Below are 18,913 nucleotides of genomic sequence, written 5' to 3'. Positions count from 1 at the left end.
AGATTACCATAACTCCAGCTAGAAAATTTTAAAAACCACTACTTTTGTTAAGGTTTGCAGAATCTTACTTTTTTGACACCTTTTCCCATTGTAGCCTTCGGGACAGGTGCAGACGTTATTCCTCATGCAGTGACCTCCATTCTTGCAGGGAGGGTTGCAAACAGCTGGAGGAGAAAACAAAGAATAGGTCGATGATATAGAGGCCAAGGTGAGGTTGATCCTGCTGAGGTCAGGAAAATGATGATCACTGTGTTGGATAACAATAAATATCTGAATGTGTGATTTAGAAGTGTATATGTTATGGTTTATGTTATGTATACTACTAGCCTCCAATGGAGCACGCCTTTCTGTCGGTACATAATGTACATAGCAAAGACTGAAGAACACTCGCCCTGCTAAGAGAGACGTTTTACAACGAGGTTACCAGTAGGGTTGGAGAATTGGGAGTAGACAAGGCTTTTAATAAAGTGAAAGAGGGTGGCACTGATAGAGGATAGCAGTTAAAGGTAGCCTTGAGGTTATGGAACAAAGTAGAGGGATTACGAAGAGAAGGTATATTGTTAGGAAACAGGGTCGCAATTATGAAGGAGAGGAAATGTGGACATCACAAATAGAATAAGTGGAGAGTCGTGTGAATGTCGATTAAGGGTTGCTATAAGCAGCAGCTTCTATCACTAGCTTCATCTTTGCCCAACACATGTGGCAGACTGCAGGACGCAGAGGGGGGGGGGGGGGAAACAAGTGTCATCTTTTCAGGTGGATTTATCAGCCATTGGTTAGTGGAATTAACGACAAGCTTGGTCTTTTAGTTGATTTCTATTACTATATCATATGGTATTCTGTAAAAAAAAAAAAAAAAAGCACGCAGCACTGTTTGAACTCTCACACACATAAACACACACACACACTGCTTCACCTTGAATTTGTTGTGATTTACTCTTGCATTACTTATGGCTTACTGTTGACTTCCAGGAGTGTCTGATGAACTCCCAGTTTATTCCATGAAATTCGGATTAGGCCTGAACGGCTACAAGTATAAGTCACAGGTACTTAAAAAAACAGTCTTTAGCTTTTCGCACATATCGTACTTCTGTAACCAATTTCTTGAATAAAATACAAATAGTGACACAGTCAAAGTCATAAAGCAATGATTAAACAGTCCTACAGACAACAAAGGGCACTAGTTTCTGAAAACACAAAATGTAGTTAATATATATTATAAAATGTATATTGTTAATTATTGAATGAACCTGTATGGTTTTGCCCGATTTCTGAAATTTGGGGATTTCGTTTTTACCGACACCTAGGAATACATTTGTCTTTCAAGACTGAGGAGCTGAAAAATTGCTAAACCACGTATGTAATTATTGTCCTGTCGATGCATTTGGTCCACATGGTGTCTTAATTTGAACAAAAATAATTGCCAGTTTATAGCTTTCAATCAAAACATGTCTTCCCATAAGAAAGCTACGCAAACTGTTACACCCTTCCTAATTACGAGGTATTTAGGAAAGCAGGACTGTTCAATGGTTCTGTTCAATTTATCCTTAGGATTAATGTCTAAGAGTGCTAGCAAAATGGGCAGATGTCCCAGCAACCACAAATGGGAAGCAACCACTGTTGCATCAGTCACCTCGAATGTAGATCATCTGCAAGTCGTGTGCACCACAATTCAAGCCTGTGTGATAATTGTTATGTTGTGTTACAATTTATTTCTACAGTTCAACCTTTTCCGCTGAAGTGGACTAAAGGATCTTGTGAGAGGCTGGCCTGGTATATGACGTCTACTAATGTAAGTGGGCACCTTACACCAGTCCAGACAACCCTTATGGTGATTTAAGAGGTCTCAGACAACCTTAGAAAGCTATCCAAGTGGTTGCTGTGGAGAGCAGCCTTCGGGCTTAGTCTTTAAGGAGTGTAAAGCAGCTTGTTTTACGAGAAAGCAATCTTGTAGTATAGATTAAATGAAAAGAACAAAACCAAGTATTTATGAAAATATGTATTTATCATATAATACTCTGTAGTATGTTCCACTATCTCCAACACAGAGATAAACACAATGCACACAGTACTTTAGCGAAGTAAAACGGTAAATAGCTCGAAATACACAGTGGGCCCGGGGGGGCGGAGGGACCAATCCATATACTGAGAAAGTGGTATAAGGACCACGACTTGAGTCAGGATAATGTTGAGAGGACATAGAATTGCTGGGGACCCACAGAACCACCCAAGGTAAGTAGGTAGGGACCCCACGGAGCGCGTGTGCAGTATGTGAACATGACTGTGTACTCCATACAAGTCTATGTGCAAGTCATGGTTGGATTTTTAAAGATTAGGGACCCTTCCCAGTGCACCCTGAAGGAACCCCATGGCAGACAGAAGGTTGGAAAGCCACCCCACAAGTGGATACCATGGTACGCAAGTTACCTATCCCAGGGAAGCTGTTTGCATAGGTGTGAAGTGTCATCGGAAACCACAGTTGAACCCAATGGAGAACTTCAGTAAAGTGCTGCTGCTGGAAGAGGAGAAAGTGTCCGGAGGAAACCGAATGTGGATTCTTGAAGAGGTGTACCTGAAAGCAGAAGGGACAGAGTCCATGTCACTCAGGAGTGAACGGGAGACTTGGAAGACAAATGCCCTCCGATGTTGGGTGCTCCAGGGAAGATGTCGATGAACTTGACTCTGCAGCTGTGAGGACCAGGCAATGCTGAGGAAGACCAGGACCCGTATATGAGCTGTCCCATGAAGGATGTTGAGTGGTGAGGGGCCGGTGTCCAGCAGGAGCACCAATAAGCCTTGGCAAATGTAACCCACACAGGAAGTCGAGAAGGTGCAAAGTTGCGACCAGCAAGGACCAGGGGACTCACCATAAGCAGGGGAGTCAGGGCAGGCCCAGAGCAATCAGGGGAGCCCAAAAGAAATAAGTGTGACCCTCAAGTGGACACACAGGCCAGAGGTACTGGAGTCGTGAGAGGACCTCAAGCGGCTCACCAAAAGATGCAGGCCACGATGCACATGATGTGGTGTGGCCTAAGATACTGGTCCCTGGTGGTGCTCGAGGTTGGGTCTACTTGGAGCCCAAAGATCTTCTTGCAAAGACAAAAAAAGTATTTGCAACTACAAAGTGTACGCAGTACTCAGGGGTCTGGTTATTGCAACCCCCACGAGATCTACTGGCCTCAAACTTGGTGAGAGGGTAGAGCAGGCCTCGGGAGCTGTAGAACACTACCAACTGGGTTGCAGAGCCCAAGGAGTCCGGAGGAGTTCAGGATCTGCAGGCCTGCAAATTCAGGGGAGTGACTCCTTCACTCGAAGGCAGATTACTTTGGTTGTCCTTGATGCTTCACAGGTTTTGGAAGGTTCCTGTATGATGCACTGGCACAGACGATGCAGCAGACTGGAAAGGAGATGAAGTTAGGCCTAAATGAAGTCCAGCAAAGTCCAGAGTGCCTAGACAGTAGAAATGAAATGGGGTCGGATTTGAATCTTTTCCCATGGTGAATCTAAAGACCTACACCCAGTTAAGCCCTTAAGTACCCCAGGGAAAGAGTTGGGAAGGTTCAGGGGACCCTCCCAGGGGAGGACTGGACAAGGGGTTGCTTACTCCCATGTTATTTGTCCAGTTTCACGCCAGAGCGGGAGCCAACGGCTCCCAGGACTGATTTGAACTGGACTATGCACAGGGACACCAAATGTGCCCCTCATACAGACTTTCTGGTGCTGGCAAGCGCACCCACCTAGCCCTAATGCACCAAATCCTGCCTGCGAGGTCACACCTCCCTGTGACAGGATGCCTTTTGTTCTACCTTCCTCCGCTAGAGCTTGACTCCGCAGAATTGTGTCTCTGGTCGTCAGCAACCATTTTGTGGTGTCCGGGACTAGAAGGCGGGTACCGGGAAAACTGAGCCTAACGGAGGGCTCATCCAGTGCTTGGAATCATACCTCCAACACTGTTTATGGTGTGGGGCTATGATTCAAACATGTTTGATGCAAAACATGAAAGCTTTCGTTGCAGCCGTTTTCAAGATGGTAATTGCGCGATTGTGCAGTGCCCCTCTATATAGTATATGGCTGCTTCACTGACAACCCGGGAGAATGGACTCCGTAGGCTGCAGAGGTGTCCTGATCATGCAGGGGCACCCTCTCACTTAGAACCAAGCACCCTGCCTTCGGGATTGCAAAGACCTGCTATAGGGGTGACTTATAGGTTTCAAGTGCAGTGACCTTTCGATATAGTAAACCTATATCTTTAGTAAGTGGTGCAAGCACCATTTTACACAGGCTGCAATGGCAGGCCTGTAGTTCCATTTTTCATGGTCTCTCCTGGGTGGCATAATGCATGCTTCAGTCCATGGGAGACCTCTGGGGTACCTATGCCCTGGGCACCTTAGTACCATATACTTGGGACTGATAAGGGTACCCCAGTATCCATTCTCGAGTGTACCTAAGTACTCAACACAACAATTTAGGGAGAAAGCAGATAGTCTGGGGTCCTGATTAGCAGGATCCCAGTCAGACTAGTCAAAAACCAGCATAGCAGCAGGCAAAAAGTGGGGGTAACCATGCAGAAGGATCCTAACTTCCTACAGATCTTGAATAATAGAACTGAGCAGGTTGTTAATACACGGGTCTTCTTAATGTGCCCCAACTAAGAATGATGTTCTATGGATACAACAGTGGCAGCTGCTCGCATTGCTTAGTGGTGGGTGAGTAAAACAATCTAAATGGAAGACATCCTTAAAATTGCACTTACATGCAGCTCCGATAGCCACCGCCTTGCTCCTCTCTCCCGATCCTCTACTCCGTTTGCACACTGCACAAGCTCCCAAATGCCAATCCAGGTAGTTCTCTCATGCTGGGAATGCTATTCCCAGTATGAGAGAAGCACTGGTATTTGTCTGAGTGGCATGGTTTGCCACTCAGAAGTGCTGGGTAGCTATGGCATTTCTCCAACCCGGCAGTGCAACACAGGAGGGTTGGAGAAACCTAAGTGCACATGTCGTTTTGTCCAGGCTTAGACAGCCGGCCAAACTGAAATGCGCACTCAGAAATGCCCACCTCTCCCTCCCTGCCATGCCTGTCACACAAGATTGCCAGGCCCCACTAAAGACTCCCATTGTCAGTTGTCCGAAAGGGAAAATTAAAATGATAATAAAAGACTTTTATTATCATTTTATTTTTCATCTTTTAGCAGGGGGTAGATAGTACTCTGCCATTACGAAGAAGCCGCCCATCGGATACAAGTGTATAGTAGGTCATCCCACAAAATGTTTGACCTACCAGATAACCTTCATGGGCACTCTGACCTGCAGTGGTGGTACTGACTACAAGAAATTATATTGAACAATCACAACCTTCTAAAGGAAACTGTCAGCCTTTCTAAATTATTCATCTTACTAAGCCTGCTTATTGTCCTGATGATTTAACTGCATTCCACGGTTCCTGATGGGATAATACAATTAACAGCAGTAGAGCTCTGACCAAAACAGGCACATAAAAAGATAAGTTACTATTACACTTCCAGTGCAAGTCAGTATTTCATCATATATAATAAAGAATAGATGTTGACTGTGATAATAGTGACTCGGTCTAAAAGGACCACTTAGACATCCCTAATTATAAAAGGTTACATTATACCAAAGGTATAAATTCACTAACCAAATATAGAAATTAAAATGACTTCCATGACTTAATAAAAGGTCTTTCATGACTTAAGGGGCTGCCTCATTTCTTTAGAATACATTTTTCAATCCCTGTATAAAAACCTGTCTCTAATTACTTTATGATAGGCAACTTGTGATGCACCCAGGCACCTAGAATAAAGAAATTGCACAACCGCTCAAATGTAATAACTTATTACAGGTGAGTGCTGTTGTCACAACACTTGCTGCTATGTCCAGCAGCCGAGGGGAAAGGAAGGTCATGTCACTGAGAATAGCTAAATAGCACAATTAAAGCAGATGTCTCGCCTGTGGGACCTTATAAGTGTTTAGTTATCTAGCACAATATCCTTGGTGCAACAACATCAAGTGTTGCATGACTAAACACTTATAAGGTCCCAAAGGCGAGACCTATTGGCTATGTCAATGCTGGTTTCTTTTACACAGGTGTGCCCTGTGGAAAGAGCAATATTTAACAACTGTATTAAAGATAGAATCATGATGTGCACAATCCACCTCAAGATTTGTCTTAGATCAAGCCTAAAACAAAAGTAAGAGGCATTAGAGTTGGATTAGAGTTGGTTCACGAGATGAAACAAAACCTTTGTATGAGTGTTCTCCAATATGGGTTAGGTTCAAAAAAATTTTTAAAAAACAGAAGTCAACCTTCATTATTGTGGCTTCCTCAAAATAGCTCATATCCCATGCCTAAATGAAGTTCGGGTCGGAGGACACATTCCTCTTTAGCTATTCAAGTTAATTGCACAACTAAATAAATGGCTCTTCACTTTATAAATGTGTGTAAGTGAGTGAGAGAGAGAGTGAGGTTAGAAGTGCGAGAAAGTGAGAGCCCCAAATAGTATGTTTCAATATAGAACACTGGTAATGCAGCCATTGGTCCAATAATATCCGTTCTAGATTAAACAGGAAGAAAAGAACATTTTAGATCTACAATACAATGGTGGAAGTCTGAGCCAGATGTGGTAGGCAACCCAGAGTAACCAGAGACAGTGAGCTGGCAGAGGGGAGCGACAAGACAGAAGATTCACTAATGCTGATAATTCTTGCACGGGAGTGGTGCGTGCGTGTATGGTGCACGCACAGTTTGCTCTTTTTCAAAGCACACACTCGTGCTTGTGGCACGTCGCTGCACACTCCCACAAGCTTTATGCCGCCACAAGCACGAGTATGTGCTTGGAAAAAGAGCTGAACGACGGCTAAAGGTCTTCTTTGTAAGGCATGCGCGCTGCATAGGCAAGACCTAAAAAAATATTGTTCTTCTTTCTTCTGCTTTGTGTGTATAGGTGTACAATGACAAAAAGAAAGGAAATATTTATGGCAACATGTTTATTTTTTGCGCTCATAAGGTAAATATAGAAAGTTAGAATATTTTTGCATGTTTCAACACATTACGAGCTACTACACCTTTGCACTTTTTTTATTTTAAAAAGAAACTGACTTGTATTAAACTGGTTCTAATATCTTTTGCAACAAATATCTAACCACAATTTTGCACTTCAGATGCTATTTTTATTCTTCATGTTTGCAAACATGCTCTCTCATTTACATGAAAGAGCTTCACACCAAGGAATTAAGTGGTTTGTGGAAGGGTGATGCGGTGACCATGTATTATAACAAATAAAATTCCCCCTACTGTACAAGGGTATTGCAAGTCATCTCAGAGTTCCATAAGCTTATAAAGGAACCCTTTCTTCTGCCTTGCTCCTCTATTTGATCCTTGAACTCCTTGGTGACTTGCAATTTCCTCATAATGTATGGAACCAAGTACTTTATCCCATATATAATAGGTGACTGGGTGCATCACAAATTACCTATTACAAAGAAATTAGAGATAGGTTTTTATACGGGGATTGCAGACTCCTCCATATTATGTATTTATTACACAGTGATGGTTGCAAAATGTACTTATAGTTAGGTCACAGTTTTTATAGGAAGAGTGTTTTTTGTTTTGCTAATACCTTTAGCTCCATTAGACGAATCTTCACAAAACTTTCTAAAAGTTCATCCACCTCAACTCCATTCTGGAATGTTTCGAGGTGATCCGTCAAGTAACGGCTCAGAAAAAGGGGTCCCACATGTATTTTTCCTGTGTAATTTCCCACAGGAATTTTGGGAAACAATACAGACAAAAGGCTGAACAAAACTACAACAAATTTGGCAGAAACATAATCTTTATTCAAAACATGTGCTTTTTGTGATTTAATGTAAACCTGATTTTCCATTTTTTGAGAAATTAAAGTTCAACATACAGTGATATCTGGATGGCTGGTACTGCCAAACCTGCTATGATGCCAGAAATATAAAAAAATAAGCCACTCCGATTGTCCAAAGGGGATTTTTCACCTTTGGGATCCTTGGGTCCTGTGGGAATAAGGAAAGTTAAAAAAACCAAAAAAATACTGAAATGCTCCAGTTATAGTTAATTGAATGAACTAACTATAACTTGCACCTTCACCATGCACTGCTTATGACCTCATAGTATATTACTCATGACATGTTAACCTAGATCACTGTTGACATCACTGCCACTTGGACACTACGGTATTTCAGAAGGGGCCATAGATGCTTGTGTAGCCCCTTCTGTAGTACTGATTGTGATGGCGTACATGTAGTTCTGGTGCCATCTTGAGATGGCTGTCCTTCATTTGAATGGGGATGTGGCCTCATGCAAATGAGGAAATCACTTTGCCTCTGCCCCTGAATCCTATTTTGGACAATGGCACAAACACAATTAGGCCCTTGAGGGGCACAATGACAGTGTGCAACAAAAAAGTGTTGCATTGTTAGTGTGCTTCCTGAAGGGAGCCCTCTGGAAGGAGCACAGAGGGTTTCATGGAACCCGTAGACTTTCACCTGCAGGCGGGTGAAATTACTCCCTGCAGCCATCTGCATATCAATGTATCAAATGCTGGAGCAATTTTATCTCAGCAAAAGGCTAAAGTGGATATAAAATAGCCTTATGGCCTGCTGCAAAAGGCTATACCAGTTGTTAAAGGCCCTAAACATGAGTTAAGAATTGTATAGTCTGAGGCAGAAGGGTTAAAAGACTATTAGAATATTCCAGCCACTGAGGGTAGAATGTTCTAAATAAGAAAGGGATAAACAGGAAGACAACCCGTGGAATGTTGGAGCAGAAGGACTATACCAGCCATTCTAAGTTTGGAGCAACTCCATTGCATTCATTGGGGTTATCAACATTCCAATGTTCTAATTCTGGAAATGTTGATATGAAAGGACTCCACATACAGTCTGCATAAGGCAGTGGACTTTTGATGTATTACCTGCAGGTCTTTCAGTATAGGGCAGACATATGTTTATGGGAGTAACAGAAGGCTTTGGAAAAGCTGAATGCTGCCTTATAAGTTTGGTGAGCATTTGCCATTAAAATAAATTTATTTTGGCCTTGGTGTTCTACATTTTTGAGCTCCTCTCATTTCTTTTAAATCAGGGGTATAACAAGCCTTATTGTTCTTTAAATAGCCAGACTGCCTGTGCAGAATGAACTGTTGCACATGGTCAGACAGAAACAACTGAGGATCATTTCTTAGGACGTTTGTTATAGAGGAATGAGAGACTGAGGGATTCAAACAAAATATCTTCCCATGTATGAAAGGACGTTAATTCATTAGAGATGCAGTTTTGATTTCATATTGCTTTAACCCCTTCACAGCCGTCACAAGCACTTCCTGGGCTAGCGCTGCGCACGTCTGTTGGCCGATGTGGCCCCGCCCACTCCTCAAAACTCCCACACCGTGGCAGAATTTGCACAGAGGTTAAGGAGTTATACAATCATTTAAAGAGAGCATAAACAATATCAAACTAGGGTACAACAGCTAAAGGTTTTACCTTGCTTCATGGGGCATCATTCAGCAAATGATGTCCACTGCATTGACTTGATATGTGGTGGGTAGCCTTCAATTAGCAGACTAGTAAGGAGCAGGGAGTGCTAAAGAGAACTGATCAAAATGGAAATATGATTCATCCATCAGAGCAGTGGGTGAAATGTCAATGATTACAGAGAGACGGTCAAAAGCTTCAGAATTTCCATGCTGACAATGATACACCAGTAGAATGTTCCATGAATTAATGGGAGGAGCAGTTATTTTAGTTGAGATGGTTTTCTAATACTGGGGATAGGCCTGCATTTGGTGCACCCGATTTAAATATCCTCACAAGGTAATGACAAAAAGGTTACTTACCAGTAGGAGTAGTTTAAGAACGCCAGTGTTGCACCTTTTTTCCTAGTTGAGTGTGCTCTGGGGCACACGGTTAGGGTCCTGCCTGCCCAGCAACAGCAAGTTTGTATTGTTTCCACTATACATCTTGCGATCATTCCTTTAGATATCGGTGAACCATTGCCTGATTCGGCAAAGGAGACTAACAATTGGTTTCCTTTACAAAACTACTTCGTTTCCTGCAGATAGTACAATAAAGCCCACCTCACATCCAGTGTGTGCAGGGCTCTTTCAGTCTGTGTCTTAGGTTCTTTGAAGAAAGTTGCTAGTTGTATGCTTTGGTTGATAAGAAATTGGGTCAGCACCTTGGGTAGAAAGTGTGGATTGGTTCTGAGCACCACCTTGGTCTTGTGGATTTGCAGGTATGGTTCCTGCATCATCAACACTTGAAGCTCACTGACTCTGCATAGCGATATGATTGCAATCAGAAAGGCTGTCTTTAGAGTGAGTGATCTTAGATCAGATTTGTGCAAATGGCTCCAAATATTCTGTAATTAGCTGCGTTAGCACAGTGTTCAAGTTCCACAATGCTGCTGGAATTGATCTTGGTGGTGTTACTTCATAGAACCTTCCAAGAATCTCTTCTCTAGTAGAGATGTGAGGAAGCTGTTACTTTAAGCACCCCTCGTGTAGGCCACAATTTCTGCCAGGTGTACCTTTAGCAATGCATTGGTTAGCTCGCTGTCTAACAGGTGAGTGAGGTATGTTAGTACCATTTCCTGGTCTGTCCTTGTTTCCATTCACCAGTTATCTGTACACCAGTCAATGTATCTGCTGCATTTTGCAGCATAACATTTCCTTGTGCTGGTCTTTCTTGCTTGTTTTAGGATTTCCATTGTTCTGGGTAGAAGCTGGAGATGCCTGAATTCTAGTTAATCAGTAGCCATGCCGCTAGGCTAAGTGTGGCTGGTACAGGGCTTACACTTTCCCATTTTGCATTATTAGCAGATCTTGTTCTGCTTTGATTGTGATCATCTGTCCACAGGACATTTCTAGTAGGTCCGAGTACCAGGTCTACCTGGCCCACTGTGGGGCTCTGAAGATTAGCTTTGTCCATGGTTATCTGCCAAGACTTTGAAGATTTTTTCCAGTGTCACCTGCTCCAGCTCCAATTTTTTGAAGGTGCTGTCCTGCCTGCTTAGACTGTCTGGCTCAGTGTTTTGTTTTCCAGGCAGATAGGCTGTCTACAGTGTGATCTGTTTTTGGATCGTCCATCTCCATACCTCCTGGGCTAGTTTGGACAGGATGAATGATTTTGTTTCCTCTCTGTTTGTTGAAATAGAACATGGTTGTTATGTTGTCCATTTGGAACTATGCAGTGGGACCTGTTATGTGCGCTTGGAAAGCTTTTAGGGGAGGAAACACAGTATTCATCGCCAGGTAACTGATGTGCTTTATTGTATCTGTGCTTTTTAGTAATTCTCATACCTCAAGGTTGTCTGTGTGTGCTCCCCAACACTTTTGGGATGCGGCCATTGTTCTGGTCACAGCGAGAGCTGGTGTCTTGAATGGTCGCCATATGTTCATGTATGTTGATTTCCACCATTGTACTTCCATTTCTACCTATGTGGTGCAACTACTAGATCCTCAAAGCTCCCAGTGGCCTGTGACCATTTATTGCATATCCATTCCTGAAAGGGGTGCATATGCATTCTCACATGTGTTATGAGTGGAATGCATGATATTATCATTCCTATGAGTTTCATGATATTCCTCACTGTCGGAGAACAATCCCGTCTACCCTGAGATTGCCTCTGCTCTCTTCTGGACTGGATACGGTTGTGCAGTCCTGGAGTTTAACTTTGCTTCCAGGAACACCTGTACTTGTACCAGTTATAGTTAAAATTGCTTGTGATTTAATATGAAACAATGCATTGCAGAGTGGCAATTACTGTTAGAATGTCCCTGTGACATCGGTCCTTTGACTGAGCCTTTAGTAGCCAATCATCTAAGTACAGGTAGACATGGATTTCTTGCCCTTTTAGGTGGGCCGCCACCACTGCTAAGCACTATGTGAATACTCCTGGTGCCGGCGTAATGCCAAAAGGTAGCACCCTGAATTGGTAATGCACCTTGTCCAGAACAAATCTGAGGTCTTTTTCGTGTCTTAAAATGCCCCAAAAGAAAAACATTCTTGTAAATACCTGTTGCATTACTGTGAATATTAATGTAATGTCTTCTAATGAGCCAAGTGATACTTAAGCCTAGTTTCTGGTTAGTGGTGAGATTTGCATCAGTGCCCTCACTATGACCCCATTAAAGAAAAATGCACAATAGAGTAAGGCGATGCAATGCAGACAGCGCAGAGCATGGAAACAAATGCTATCCTATAGTCAGGGCCTCCCCACTAGGGTGTACAGTCTGTGAGTGTATCCACCTTGTGGGATCCTGGGTGCCATGGCTCTTCTGCAACTCTTTCCAAAGGGTACTCTTAGATATGCAATATATTTGCACCAACTCCTGGGAGGTGCATTGTTAGCCCATTTATTCAGAGCCATTTGCTCGAGTAAAACCAAAATTGAGGCTACCCAAAGCACACCTTATAAATTACTCTTTTAAATTCTAGCTAAGTAACAGCTTGAGTGTCTGCATCTGTAATAGGGAGCAGACTCATTCGAACATAGCATTCCCACATTTGCCTCAGTCAGAAAATGCCTGCTTTGCATGGCATGAGTAATAACTTTGGACTTGCACAAAGTGTACTACTTAAGGGGCTCCACAATTGTTTTCGCCCCATGCTATGCTAAAAAATCACGAATGAGCTCAAAAATGGAATTAAAGCTCATTATCCTGGGACAATTTCTGTAATCTGACCATAAGAACTTGTTCATAACAGATAAATACACGAGAAAAGGAGAAGTGGAGAAGGAAGAAGTAAAAAACAGTGTTAATTTATTCACCTTTATAAAGTTTCATTATAAAGAAACAATAAATAGTTGTCTATATTACCGTTCTGACACTGAGGCCCAAAGAATCCGTTTGGACAGAGGCAGACATTTGACTTCATGCACGTTCCCCCATTGAGGCACACCGGGCTGCAAAGAGCTGTGGGAGAGAAAGGAAAACACATGGACACCTGTTAAGATATCATGCAGACACACAACAGAGCTGGGTTATCAAACGGGGGTATTCAACTATTCACTACACAACTAGTATTTACTTCAACGTAGTCGAATAATTCACAAAAGACTTTAATCAAACAATACAAATATGTAAAAAGTAATCAAATATAAAAACAGCATAAATTACCTGTGCTACAAGTTGGTCCATACCAGCCTGGTTTACACTTGCAGACCTCTGGAGCAACACATTCACCGCCATTTTCACAGTGTCGATTGCAAACCACTGATCAAAGGGTTACAAAAAATGAAGCAGTGAAAAAGCCAGTTCTCGATTTTGGGAATTACTTTGTTGATTAAAAAGTACAACATATGAAAACTGTGTTGTATCTGCTTTGGGGTAATCAGATATGTCAGTGTATGCTACGCAGCAGGCAGAAGCAAAGTTTTAGAGACAACAATAAATATGCAGAAACATTGAAACTAAACACAGCAATAAAGCCTCAAATCCCAAATGGCTAGGTAGGAGATTGTGATTTACACGGTGTGTATTGAAGATTTGCAATCAGACCAGGCAAACGCATACAACACCTGAGGCCGCATAATAACTAGGTGCCAGATGTACTTACAACTGGTTGCAAGATACTGGGAGCAAATTACCAATTCGTAGCGGGTCGCAATTTGATTTACCTCATGAATATTAATGAGACAGGCTGCAAATTACGACCTACTGTGAATCGCAGCCATCACAGGGATGCCTATGATTCCTTTTTAATAAAGCATTTTTTTTTAATGCAGAACATTTCAATTAAAGGAAACAGAACTGCGTTTAAAAGGAAAGCTTCTTTATGTTTTTTTTGTTTAAAGAGACACAGTGAGCCCGTGGACCACTGCCTCATCTTAAACATGCTTTTTTTTGGTTAACATTCATAAAGTGGTAGGGCTACAAGCAGAACTATTCTTGCGAACGGTTTACCAGTACATGTTTCTTGTCATTAAAGTATTGATGTATTGCGACCAGAATTTAGTCACAAAATATTAATTCATACCATTCCGATTTGGTATTTGGAAGGGACACCCTAAACACTCCCCTTCCAAATACCAGCCAGATGCATCAACCTTAAAATCGGTCGCAAACGGGCAGATTCTTAGAATCTGCCCCTTTGCGACCGGTATTTTTGCATTTGGGATGCATCATCCCAAATGCAAAAATCGCAATTAAGGAATCTCTAAATTGAGATCCCTAAATTGCGATTGCATTTAAGGAATCCCAAATTGAGATTCCTTAAATGCAATGCATCAAACAAAAAGAAATAGCGATTTCGCAAATAAGAGTAGCAAATTACCATGAAGTTGAACTTCATTGTAATTTGCAAAAACATTGAAAAATGCACTAAAGTGCACTTTTCAAAGTTCCATTTTACACACACACATGCCCCATGTGTGTGTGCAAGATGTACCCATATGCAGATTTGAGGGGTGCAACAGGGTGTCCTTTGGACACCCCTGCACCCTTGAAATTACATTCTCAATTTGCGATTCGCTAATTGCGAATCGCAAATTGAGAATGTCTTCCCATTCATTCCTAAGGGCCTCTAGGCCCATAGGAATGAATGGGGAGGTATTCCTTAATTGCGATTCACAATTTGCGAGTCGCAATTAAGGAAAGTGCAGGAATCGCTATTTTGATAGCGATTCCTACATGCATAGGCTTTTGCGATTCCTAAATAGCGATTCCTTAAAAATCGCTATTTAGGAATCGCAATTCCATCTGTTGATGCATCTGGCTGCAAATCTTTAGTTGTTCACAAACCCAAACTGCTGTTTGGGTATCTTTCATACAAAATGCTTTTTTGCATTCACAAATGGGCCGAAACTGTGAATCAGCCACTTTGGGAACACAAAAAAGCTGAGTATATTTGACCCTCGGTGTACAATTTCAGAATAGAAATGAGTGGTTGAACTTGTGCAACATCACAGGTCAAAAAGAATACATAGCACTCCGGGTTTTACCCAAGTGAGCACATGAGGTGCAGGCATCAAGCTTAGAAACTCTGAGCAGGGATTGCCACTTTCTGTTTCCGAGCCGTCCCTTTTGCAGTTCAAACAGTATAACGTGGAGAACTGAAGAAGTTCTGAGTAAAAAAGAATGTCTTTTAGACAGTACAAGTACATAACAAGCATTTGCAATGCAATAGGTCTCGCATTAGGACATTTTGAGCTTTTGGTATTGTAAATGACAATGTTTTTATGTATGTGTTTGTTTTGAAAATAGCTAAATTAATACCTTTGTTATTTATAATGCCAATAGTTTCAACTTTCGCAAATGTGACACCTATAGCATTTGTAATGCGATATGTGTTGTATTTACGTGACTTAGATGTATTGATATTACAAATAACAATGGCTTTTCATTTTTTTAATAATTAATACTTAAATAAAAGTTTTGGTAATTTATAATAGCAATAGTTTAAACTTTTGTAAATAACTTTTGTGAAGATTATGTTCATTGTATTTTATTGTGACGAAAATCCAAGAACAGAAGTGAAATATTAACATCTTTTTCTGACATTTGTAATAAAGCTTGAAACATTGAGAGAATATATTTGAACTAGTTGTTGTTAAATGGTTGCAAAGATTGATGCCCAAATAACACTGGGTATGTAGGTTCACATTTATATAACAGTTATTGTTGATTTAAATATATTTATGGATGAACCAACTAGCACTAAATTGTACCAGCGAAAGGCATGGTTGTCTGTGATTACTTTGTTTGTATACCAGCCTGGGCAAACACAGGTAAAAGATCTGACGTGAAAACTAGATATCAAAGAGTTACAGCTGGTTTAAGCAGCCGTTCATGAAATTGTGTTTGGATGTAGCTCTTATAAAGACAACTATAATGTCAGGCGGGAGGAAGTTGATCTGAGAATCACACTGGTTACTACCTCATAGGTTGCAAGACGACTTTACACAGGAAAACACATTTTAACAATGGTCTTTGTAACACACTGCAAAGTTGAAATAGTCGGTTTGCTTTTTCTCCCGGAAAGGCCAACTACTGAATTTATTTTGCAAATGATTTTTTTAATCTAATTTTTTGCTCACAACAACCCGAGATTATACTAAATTCAGCCGATAAAAGTTATTCACTATTTGGGGTCGCACCAGGTAACCAGATATTTTTACCTTTCCCAGGGTTCCAATCCTTGCCTGACACTGCAGCAGTCCAGGTGAGAATGACAAACACGTGAGAGGAGCGGGGTCCGACGGCCTTACTACCTCACCAGGAGAAAGGACGCACGCGGTGCATTCTTACAGCTATCGCTCACCTCTAATGTCAAGAAGGCCAGGTCACAACATGCATCTGGACATCTTACCCTGTTTCGCGCCCAGTGCTGCTAGTTTAAACAGGCCTGTGTTGTTCTGTGACTCTCAGCACTTCCACTTGTTATACCCCTACATCCCGGGTGCCGTGTCTCACAAGTCTAACAGACTAAGCTGTACTCTTAGCTTTCTCCGGAACGGACCGTGCAGTGAGCTACTGGCGTTATGAAAGCAGTGCGATGGTGCTATGGTTAGGTAAATGTTAAATTAATCACTAACTTACTTGGTTTTGCAGCCTCCGTGTGGCCGCGGCAACTACTCCAGCAATCGTCGGCTTGGCCACGATTATGGGCCTGGCTCTGTAACTCTCCTTGCACTGTGGTGTCTGTGTACTTATGCTTTGACACCGGCCTTCTCGGACACCAGCACCTTGGACGGCTCCAAGACTTCGTTCACGTTGCATGCTGGGTCTGCCCTGTTCCCATGATGCACTGGGCCAGGGACAGACTAATTTGCATATAGCCAGGTTCTGAACTGGGATGGTGGAAGAGCTAAAAAACGGTGATGGATCAAGCCCTGATCTGTTGACTGGGTTGGAGTGTTCTGATTAACTCAGATACTCTGTCCATCACCACCCCCTTTTTGAAAATATTTTGGCCACCATTAGTGTGGAAGGGTATGCTCAGACATGAGTCCCTTGCTCACTGCACCATCAGGATTCAAGCAAGCCGGGCCGAAGACGGCTGTAATGCCAGAAACCGGTCCCGGAAGCTTGTTTCCTTTCCAGTGAAGAATTGGCTTGGTAGTTTGGTCTGCCCTGTTCCCATGATGCACTGGGCCAGGGACAGACTAATTTGCATATAGCCAGGTTCTGAACTGGGATGGTGCAGTGAGCTAAAAAACGGTGATGGATCAAGCCCTGATCTGTTGACTGGGTAGGAGTGTTCTGATTAACTCAGATACTCTGTCCACCACCCCCTTTTTGAAATTATTTTGGCCACCATGAGTGTGGAAGGGTATGCTCAGACATGAATCCCTTGCTCACTGCACCATCAGGATTCAAGCAAGCCGGGCCGAAGACGGCTGTAATGCCAGAAACCGGTCCCCGGAAGCTTGTTTCCTTTCCAGTGAAGAATTGGCTTGGTAGTTTGGTCTGCCCTGTTCCCATGATGCACTGGGCCAGGGACAGACTAATTTGCATATAGCCAGGTTCTGAACTGGGATGGTGCAGTGAGCTAAAAAACGGTGATGGATCAAGCCCTGATCTGTTGACTGGGTAGGAGTGTTCTGATTAACTCAGATACTCTGTCCATCACCACCCCCTTTTTGAAATTACTTTGGTCACCATGAGTGTGGAAGGGTATGCTCAGACATGAGTCCCTTGCTCACTGCACCATCAGGATTCAAGCAAGCCGGGCCGAAGACGGATGTAATGCCAGAAACTGGTCCCCGGAAGCTTGTTTCCTTTCCAGTGAAGAATTGGCTTGGTAGTTTGGTCTGCCCTGTTCCCATGATGCACTGGGCCAGGGACAGACTAATTTGCATATAGCCAGGTTCTGAACTGGGATGGTGCAGTGAGCTAAAAAACGGTGATTGATCAAGCCCTGATCTGTTGACTGGGTAGGAGTGTTCTGATTAACTCAGATACTCTGTCCATCACCACCCCCTTTTTGAAATTATTTTGGCCACCATGAGTGTGGAAGGGTATGCTCAGACATGAGTCCCTTGCTCACTGCACCATCAGGATTCAAGCAAGCCGGGCCGAAGACGGATGTAATGCCAGAAACTGGTCCCCGGAAGCTTGTTTCCTTTCCAGTGAAGAATTGGCTTGGTAGTTTGGTCTGCCCTGTTCCCATGATGCACTGGGCCAGGGACAGACTAATTTGCATATAGCCAGGTTCTGAACTGGGATGGTGCAGTGAGCTAAAAAACGGTGATGGATCAAGCCCTGATCTGATGACTGGGTAGGAGTGTTCTGATTAACTCAGATACTCTGTCCACCACCCCCTTTTTGAAATCACAATAGGTCTGAAGCAGACACAATCAATGCTTACACAATTGAATGTAGGTCTGCTCGACCTAAAAACAAACACTAGGATCAGAGTCAGCGCGTGCGTTCATGGTAAAGCACTATGGCTGAATAACGATCCAGTTCATTGCACAGTACCAAAGCAGATCACTTCCATACGTTTTTCCTGAAACGGCACTTTCTAACAGTGTATGTGTTACCAAACAAAACCACCAAGTTAGTGCTTTTGTTACAGACAGCACAGCTCATAAGAAGTGAGCAGTTCTTGCCAGGTCTCTCTGCTATTCAAAGCTGTGCATTCTGCAGCTCATGCATTAATTTAGATATTTTCAGAGTAAGTATGTGCTGTAGTAAGTACAATTTCAGGAAAAACAAATGCATGGACTCTCCAGATCACTGAGTTAATGCCTGGAGAGGCAACACCAGCTGTTTGCAAGTTTTGCTGGCTGCAGGTAAAGAGAATTCCCATGTTAAGTGTTGCATTATAAACAGTGAAAGTTCACAAAAAACATAAGCATGAACTTGGTCAGCGTCTACGCTCTGCATTGAAAGGAACATTAATAAACCCTAATATCTGTTTTG

At 42.6% G+C, this 18,913-nt stretch overlaps 1 protein-coding gene across 1 annotated transcript in view; it reads right to left on the bottom strand.

Annotated features, from left to right (window-relative positions):
• VWDE (von Willebrand factor D and EGF domains) overlaps positions 1-18,913 on the bottom strand; it is a 402,281-nt gene that overhangs the window by 17,325 nt on the left and 366,043 nt on the right. Inside the window, exons 25-27 of the mRNA XM_078662843.1 lie at positions 13,166-13,261; positions 12,866-12,961; positions 69-164 (exon numbers count right to left, since the gene is read on the bottom strand). Coding sequence (XP_078518969.1) covers positions 69-164; positions 12,866-12,961; positions 13,166-13,261 — 288 coding nt within the window. The remainder of the gene's footprint in view (positions 1-68; positions 165-12,865; positions 12,962-13,165; positions 13,262-18,913) is intronic.

Source organism: Lissotriton helveticus, chromosome 10 (genome assembly GCF_964261635.1).
Source record: "Lissotriton helveticus chromosome 10, aLisHel1.1, whole genome shotgun sequence".
Classification (NCBI taxonomy): Eukaryota; Metazoa; Chordata; class Amphibia; order Caudata; family Salamandridae; genus Lissotriton; species Lissotriton helveticus.
The sequence above is the reverse complement of the archived record's forward strand: the minus strand, read 5'-3'. Positions and strand labels throughout refer to the sequence as shown.